General features: G+C 35.4%; 1 protein-coding gene across 1 annotated transcript; it reads right to left on the reverse strand.

The window, feature by feature from the left end:
• Positions 1-1,194: 1,194 nt before the first annotated feature.
• Positions 1,195-6,726, reverse strand: LOC114416768 (cellulose synthase A catalytic subunit 7 [UDP-forming]). Its single transcript, XM_028381771.1, has 13 exons — positions 6,436-6,726; positions 6,159-6,354; positions 5,594-5,796; positions 5,408-5,507; positions 5,206-5,320; positions 4,853-5,119; positions 4,099-4,444; positions 3,721-3,984; positions 3,197-3,409; positions 2,900-3,107; positions 2,619-2,815; positions 2,163-2,516; positions 1,195-2,057 (listed from the first exon to the last, which is right to left on the reverse strand). Exons 1-13 carry the CDS (start codon positions 6,508-6,510, stop codon positions 1,476-1,478), a joined length of 3,120 nt encoding a protein of 1,039 aa, XP_028237572.1. The 5' UTR covers positions 6,511-6,726; the 3' UTR covers positions 1,195-1,475.
• Between the last annotated feature and the right edge of the window lie 1,770 nt (positions 6,727-8,496).

Here is an 8,496-nt window from a genome sequence, read left to right on the forward strand (position 1 = left end):
ATTCCTATCTGTCAAACCTATCCGTCAAACAATGAAAACAACAAAAAAATTTACAAACGGAAGTATGATTCCGTTGTACAATGTGCAATGGAATCATTATATATTTACCCTCACTTGCACGAATTTGTGATTCCATTATGCACTGTTTCTACAAACTCAATGCACAGCAGAAACCCACTTGTGCAACCCCACTAGTGCAACAAAAGTGTGTTTCCATTGTGCATTGTGGAAAATGATAACTTTGGAATTTGAGAATGATGATAGGGGCCAATAGCAATGTTTTTGGGACCGATAACAACCTCATAACACAAGCTCTACACTTAAGGCCCACTCATGAAGTACAACCATAGTACTCATAAATTTCTCCAAAAACACATAATTAACTAATTACTTTTTATCAAATCAACCATCAAAGCATAATTTAAACTTAATTTCTCTTGTAATTTTAATTAAAACACTTAATTACACGATTAGGAAAACACGGTGTTACGGCATACATGTCTTTGGTGCAACGACACTTATCCAATAATAAATGGGTACAAACGTTGATATTGGCGCAAGCCATACCAGCGGTATTCAAAGGAATAAACACTTATTTTTTTATAGAATTGTTTGCTTTTGCGTGATCAACTATTGTTCAAAGGAATAAACGATAGACTAAGTTACGATTATTATGAAACAATTTTTTTTTCAAATAAATACATTATGTCAATTTTAGATTTTATAGTTGAATGAATCTTAAGTCTTGATTTTATATCTAATCTAGTTTATTTTAAACTGATTGATTGATAGTAAAGGCCCAGTTTAAATTTTACATCTAGTTTATTGATTGATTGTTGGGAAATAAGCACCAGTACAACTAATTATTTAGTTCCTTGTTATGTATGGTGAGCAAGCGCGCGCGGAAAAATCCACCAAAGGGAACATTGCTAGATTTGATGCTAAATGCAAATTCTTAAATTGACATTCTTAAGAACATGAACTCATGTATATAGCTTCTTGAAATACGTACGTTACTTTTTTTTGGCTGTTCAATGGAGATAATGCAACTAACCACAATGCTTGGCACTTTTTCTCTTCATTTCAGTTTAGAATTTATTATGCTGGGGTTTCAGAAGATTGTTTGTTGTAGGAAATTATAATCAAAAAGTATAACGCATCTTCTTTACTTGTTCTTTTAGCCTTTCATTCTCGTTTACAGTATCCTTTGTTGTTTTTATATATGCTTTTGAATTTGACATCTTGAACATGATTCCAGTGAATAGATAAAACTGCAATTTTTGGGCAGTTCCAACCAAAACAGATGTCCTTGAGAACATTTACAAAAATGATAACACTCATTTATGATACACAAAATTTTCACTCTTTCCTTATTGATCCTTGTGCATTGCCACTTTGTTGGTTTGTGAAACCAAGAATGTATGTACCCTACATACATCTTTTAAAGAATAATACTATAGGGAAAGCAGTCTTTTTTAGCAGTTGATTCCACATAGCTTGGTATCAGGTCCCTTAGTCTTGAGGACAAATGGATCAATTCTTACCCAAAGTAAGGAGAAAATAGAGGCCAATAGCACTGACCAAATCACAACAATGGTGGGTGTGCGATTTTGGCGACCCATCAAACCTTTAAGGAATGGATAGAGATGGACAATCACCCAGAAGGAAAAGAAGAGCTTTCCAAAGAGTGGTCCCCAGGATTGGTACCCATTGTTTATGGCATCTGAGATTCCAGCAACAACACCAACAATGTTAATGATCAAAATAGTGGTTGGAGGAATCAAGAGTGTAGTCCACTTAAAGGTGTACAATTCTCCAAACTCTTCATCATCTGTTGCCTTTGATGTAACAGTGAAATTGGTGTCAATTCCAGCCAGAACCTTTAGCAGACCTTGTATAACAGCAAAGAGGTGAGCTGATACACCACCAATGACCCAAAACTGCTCATTTCTCCACCATTCCTCAATGCTCACTCCACTCCATTTCAACTCAAGAATACCAGTTGCAATGATTGAGGAGAAGAGAGCAACAAAGTACAAACCAGCAAAGGTGCTAATCTGGATCGTCATCATCAATAAAGAAAAAGGATTATAATTTTATAAGCATGTCATGTGTAACTCAGTTGATAACAACAGGAAGGGACAGAAGAACAAGATTGTTACCGGTGGCATGATGAATTTGTCAGTGAGTAAACAAACTGCTGGAAGAATACAGTAGGCAACTAGAGGAATGGAGGTGAATGGATAGACAGTTGTGTTTGCATAGGCAAATCTCTCAAGCCACTTTAGCTTCTTTTCCTTGAAGCCATACCATAGAGGGCAATGGTGACTAAAGAAAATCTCAATGGAACCAAGTGCCCAACGAAGAACCTGGTTGAGACGATCTGACAAGTTGATAGGAGCAGTACCCTTGAATGCAGCTCTCTTTGGCATACAATAAATGGACCTCCACCCACGGCAATGCATCTTAAAACCTGTTAGAATATCTTCTGTGATAGATCCATAGATCCAACCAAGCTGCACATTTCAAAAGAAAAAAAAAGCAAGAATTTGATGAGCTAATTGTCCTAATTAGATATAACACATCAAGGAGTCGTAAAATGCATGTTGTTAGTGTACCTCAAGTCCCCATTCAGTTTTATCTTCATATCCACAGCTAATCACATGAATGGCTTCTTTAAGCAGGGCAGCTGGACTTGAAGAAGGAGGCACACCACCCTCTTCCATCAAGGTAGAAGTCACAAAAATAGAGGATTGTCCAAATTTCTTCTCAAAATTCATTTGGGACATCAACACCTCTTTGTCATCATCCATCCCTATTAGACAAGTCACACAAGGTTTAGAGCAGGTAAAAGGGAAAACAAGAAAGACTAATTAATGATTTGAATCAAAACAAAAACCTTTTAGGCTTGCAGCCTCTCCATTTGCATCATTCTTCTCCTTATACTTCTTGCGGCTTCCAAAACACGGGCAACAATCACAGCTTACCATTTTTGGACGCTTTGGACCCTTGGGAGGATTATAGCCATACAAAGCTTGCCTCCTGAAAACACATCCAGTCCCCACATATACAGGACCTTGAATACCATCTAGACCCTTCATGTTAATCTGCAAAAAGACAAAAAATGTTAAAAAGAAAATCAATCGATTGCAAGGGGGGGAAAAATGAAAAATCCCGTTTGTTGTGAGTTTCTTACATCAAAGAAAACTGTGTTCCTGTTGGCATAACGATCATGTGTATCAATACCATCAAATCTTTGAGGAAACTGGACATAGCAGACCTTCTTCCCAGTTTGTGGGTCCATCAAGAAGCACATGGCCTCTCGGGCAGCCTTGCTGTTATTGACATAGTGATCACAATCCAAGTTCAACATGAAAGGAGCATTTGTGAGAACAGCAGATACCCGAACCTATAAATTACAGAACTTATTAGTAGGGCCATCAGGCAAATGAACATGTTTTTTTTTTTTTTTGTGAAATATAAGGGTTTAAGCCCCAAAAACACAATTAAAAACTGCGAGGGAACACGGTTGAAGATACATCCACTAAAACAGCGTTTGATAAAAAAGACGGAACAAAGTCAAATACCAAGCAGTGGCCATCTAAAGATAAACCAAAGTCAGCAAGCTTGTCCGCAACCTGGTTGCCCTCTCGCAGAGGCGAATGAACATGATGATGCATGCAAGTAATAAAGTAACTAAAAGGTGCTAAAAAACTATACCAGAGCATTCATGGCACCAGCTTTCTTGTGGTGTTGAAAACCAGGCCTTTTCTCTCTGGAAACATAAACAAGGCGAGGAAGTTGGTTTCCTTCAGTATCAAGACCTCCACTGCTACCAAGAAACACTTGAATCATACCAGGATGATCCTTAGTGTTATTCCCTGGCCATGGTGTCCCATCCTGCATGATCCATCCTCCCTGAGGAACTTTCTGGGCCTTAGCAACAAGTGCATTGATCCTAACCTTAAACTCTTCGTATTCCCTCTGTCATGCACCCAATTTTCTCAGTAAATAAATGGATCAATCTTTCTTTCAAAACTGATATCAATCAAAAGTTCACATTCTTAAAAGAATCACATCTATTCTAAGTATACTAACCTTCATAGCTCGACGCTCCTTAACAAAGGTGGGTTGCACTTTGTCCTTTAGGTAGTCAATCTTCTCGCTGAAGTACATCTCAGGTGCCCGAGGTTCTATGGAAAATTTCTTACAAAACGGTACCCACTTTCTAGCAAACTCTGCAGTTTCTGATAAGGACTCAAATGTACACATTGAGGCTCCATCATCAGAAATGTAGCATGATATTTTATCAACCGGGTAATCCATGGCCAAGATTGAAAGAACAGTGTTTGCTGTAACCAGAGGAGGTTCCTTCATGGGATCCACGGTACTAACAAAAACATCTACAGGAGCAAGCATGTTTGGTTCACCTTCACGCTCATACCTGATCACAATTTGAGATTTCAACAAAATGACCTTGTCTGTACTGTATATATAAATTCTAAAAAGTTTAAATGTGTTTGAGATTTCTGATATGTATTCAATTTTTGTTAAGTCCCTCATAAATTTTCCATGTTGTTCTGAGTTCCTAATATATTAAAATTTTATTTTAAACTCATGTCATCAAATTAAGTGATGACTTAGTACCATCTCAACGACTCTTACAATATATTTATTAGTCATTGGGATAGTATCATGTCACCACTTAATTAACGACAGAAATTCAAAAACAAAACAAAACTTTTAATATATCATAGACTCAAAACTAAAATTGAATATATATCATAGACCTAAAAGTTATTTAAGTCATTCTAAAATAACCTTCAAGACAGGCAGAGAGAGTTTTGCTTACCTGATGGAAAGACGGTCAAGGTAGGTCTCTCTATCAATGGGAAACCATTTGGGAAACTGATCCAGAATCCATGAAAAAGCAAACCAGATTTCACATATGATAGAGGTTAGCCATAGCCCCAGGGCATCATGTACTGGGTTCATGAGTCTGTATCTGAGGAAGAAAGCAAGAATAACCAGACGTGCCACAATCACCATTCTATATGGATTGATTTTGCTGGATGCTATTGGCACTTTCCTTGACAGTGGTTGCCTTGCTTCATCTAACCTGCAATAATTGACATCCACATTCAGATCTTTTTAATTATTTCTATCATCAACTCCTAAAATGCAGTGCTGCATGGAAACATATACATGGCTGCATCTGGATCTTCATCCGGTTCAGGCCCCAAATTGCCTTGCTGCAATTTCCAGTCATCCATTCTATCTTTCCATCCATCTTCTTTTTTTTCGTCCCATCTTGCACTTCCTGCATCAATCATCAGAGCATGCATGCCTCATGTTAGAAGGTTGTAATTGTACATATTCATGTGTACTACTAATTAAAGAGGCTTACCAGGTTCAGACACTGGATATGGATGCACTCTTTTATGCAGTGAAGAGGATAACATCTGATCCCCATAAGCATTAGATGATATTGGGAACTCCCCACTTACCTGCAATGCATGCATGCATGAAGAGTTTTTTAGTTGTTATTGAACATGCATGAGAACATGTTAGTATATAAGGTGCAAAATCTTACAGGCCTAGAACGACCACCAGCAATGACAGGTGTTGGGAACTGGGAATTGTCATCATCTTCAGGACCTCTTCCATAGCTCATCCTCCCATGAAGCATGGCTTCTGCAACCTGGCCATGCTTGTTCTTTTGCTCATCAATATTGAATTCATGCTCAATATCATCCACATCCTCTTCATCATCATCTCCCTCCACTCGGGGGCTCCCTTAATTAATTACCACAATCACAACATAATAATAATTATCTTATGAATAATTGAAATGACTTAATTATTCACTTTAGAAAAAGAAATCTGTAAAATAATTAAGGTTTAAATACATTTTTTTATCCTTATAATTTAAGTTTTTTTTTAATTTTCGTTCCTATAATTTTATTTTAGTTTTAGTCCTTTCATATTGTGTTTGTTTTTTTTTTTTTGTCATTTAACATATTTTACATAACCATTTGAATAGTAAAACGAAAAGAACTGTTAAATTTCAGTAATAAAAAATGTATTTAAGCAGATGATTGATTAATGGGTTGAAAAAGATAAAGGCATATATCATATATGCAAATGCAATGAAATACCTTTGAGACGCTTGTATCTGGTTTTGCACTGTGGGCAAAGGTGGCTTCCTTCTCTCCTTTCATACTCATAGCAAGGCCTGCACACTGGAAAACCACACTCATTGCAAGCCACAAACAAGTCTCCATCCACCGTGAGTCCCACGCCATCACCACAAATCTCACACACTTGCCCATCCAAGTTCTTCAAAGCCTTCGGCTGCACGTACCATAATACAAATATTAGTCTAATTACTAACTGTTCCATGAAAACAAACACAAAACTAAACAAAAAGATTACCTCTTCATGGCCATGAATGACAACTAGCTCATTGCGGTTATGTGACCCAGCGACCAGTCCAGCGCTGGCTTCCATGTCTTAGTGAATGGGACAATATGGGAATGGCACAACAACAACACAAATTAAGGTGAGATTGTGTGATCAAAGGTTTGTGTTTTATGAAGGAAGATTGGTGCTAGCTGTTGAACCTCACCTAATGTGTCCACATAAGGGTGTTGTTGTTGGTTGCAGGGTCCCCATTGCCTTAAAGCTAAGCTTCGTCTATTTTTCAAACACCATGGCTTTCAAACCTTCTCCAACAGGCTACGTTGCTGTTCCTTTCCTTTTAAAGCTTCCAAGAAATTACAAGCCTCCAAATATGGCCTCTCTCCATTTTAATTATTTTTGAAAAATTATTAAGTACTCTTTGACCATATAAATAAATATGATAATTTTTATGATCCCATCTAATATAATTTTTATATGATATATATTTAAGTTTTTTATTTAAAAAATATTAATAATACTTAATTTCGTATCATATAAAGAATAGTTAAAGTTATAGACTACATAATGATGAAAGATCACCTAATAATTTTATAATGGGATCTTATTTTTAAATTTATTTTTGCACACTGTTAATATTTCGGTTGGTAGTACAAGCTTAATTAAATATGGTCTCTCCATGTTATTTTCCCCCTTTGATTTCATTTGCTACTTAATTTTTCCACACTGTTAATTTTTCGGTTGGTCATAAATCATAGTACAAGCTTAATTACTAGCGGGTAAGATGTGATAATGTGCCAAATCAGCCTAATGTTGAAAGCTTGACTGATGTGAAAGGATGGTTCATTAGTATCAATCAAATTGAGTTTTTTTCTGCTTTGATGTTTGGTTAGTTGCAGAACATTCTATTTAATGGATTTAAGCAAAATATTTATCAAACGAAAATAACTTAAAGTGGAGGTTCAGTAAAAAGAAAAAGAAAAAAACCTTAAGGTGGAGGTCAACTAGGTAATATAGAAATGAAAAAAAGCAACCGCACAGAGTCATAATTAAAAGCCTTGTTTTCTATAGATTTTTAATCATTAATTTACTTCTATGATCAAACACTTTTTCTTAACATGGGACGAATGAAATTCATATTTATCTCACGTAACGCATAGTTGTGTCTAGCGAAAGACATGTCCGGGGATTAGAAATTTAATATCCCGAAGCCATTTCGCACTACACACCGTCTTTAATAGATCACAATGGATGTATCCACATGTGTATAGATGGATCCTCCCATATTAAAATCAACTAATTATTTTAATAAAAAATTGTATATATGTTAATCATTTTAAATGTATATATATTTTAATTTAATATAGTCTCATCTATTTAATTTGTACGAAGAGATAAATAGACACGAAATTTGCACATAATATATGATCATGTGAAAATTCAAAATCTATTATCGTATCACAAACGACATTACAAGATTTCTTAATATTCGAAATTAATTAAGCCCTACAGACAGTTGCAAATGTGTGGTACGAAATAGATTTGACCCTATATATAGTATTGTTATGATAATCTCAAATTCACGATAGATTTAATAAATTCCTAAAACAAATTATTAAAACAGTACTAGTTGAATGTATTTCTTTTTAGGAATACCTTTTGTCACTCTCAGTCTCTCACAAGTCTGTCACCACTCCTGTTCAAATATTGTTTGTCTAATAAATCAATCTTTGTTAATCAAATTAATAGCTTATAAAAATAATATAAAATTTAATTAAAAAATAGTGATAAAAGACAAATTGGAGTGGTAATAGATAATTATATTTTTCTTTTGATTAATCCCTCATCAATTGGTAATTAAGTACAAAATATCTCTCTTTAATTGTGAATTGCTTATTTGTAGACATAATCTACATCTGGACAACTCGTGGCGGTTGCTTATTATTATCTAATAACGAGACTAATGTTTTAGAACAAGGACTATATATAGAGGATGTTTGGGCCCTTGTGAGATTGGCCACTTACTATGTCCTCCGATTCATAAAATATAAACTATATAAACATAAAATGATTACA

The sequence above is a fragment of the Glycine soja genome, chromosome 6, assembly GCF_004193775.1.
Source record: "Glycine soja cultivar W05 chromosome 6, ASM419377v2, whole genome shotgun sequence".
Classification (NCBI taxonomy): domain Eukaryota; kingdom Viridiplantae; phylum Streptophyta; class Magnoliopsida; order Fabales; family Fabaceae; genus Glycine; species Glycine soja.

What these genes read in the sequence shown, in the direction of transcription:
- LOC114416768 (XM_028381771.1), bottom strand. Translation starts at nt 6,510, where the DNA reads ATGGAAGCCAGCGCTGGACTGGTCGCTGGGTCACATAACCGCAATGAG. An exon ending in CTGGTGGTCGTTCTAGGCCT is followed by an intron (nt 5,508 to 5,593) that starts GTAAGATTTTGC and finishes CATGCATTGCAG; the next exon opens with GTAAGTGGGGAGTTCCCAAT. An exon ending in CTTGACCGTCTTTCCATCAG is followed by an intron (nt 4,445 to 4,852) that starts GTAAGCAAAACT and finishes AATTGTGATCAG; the next exon opens with GTATGAGCGTGAAGGTGAAC.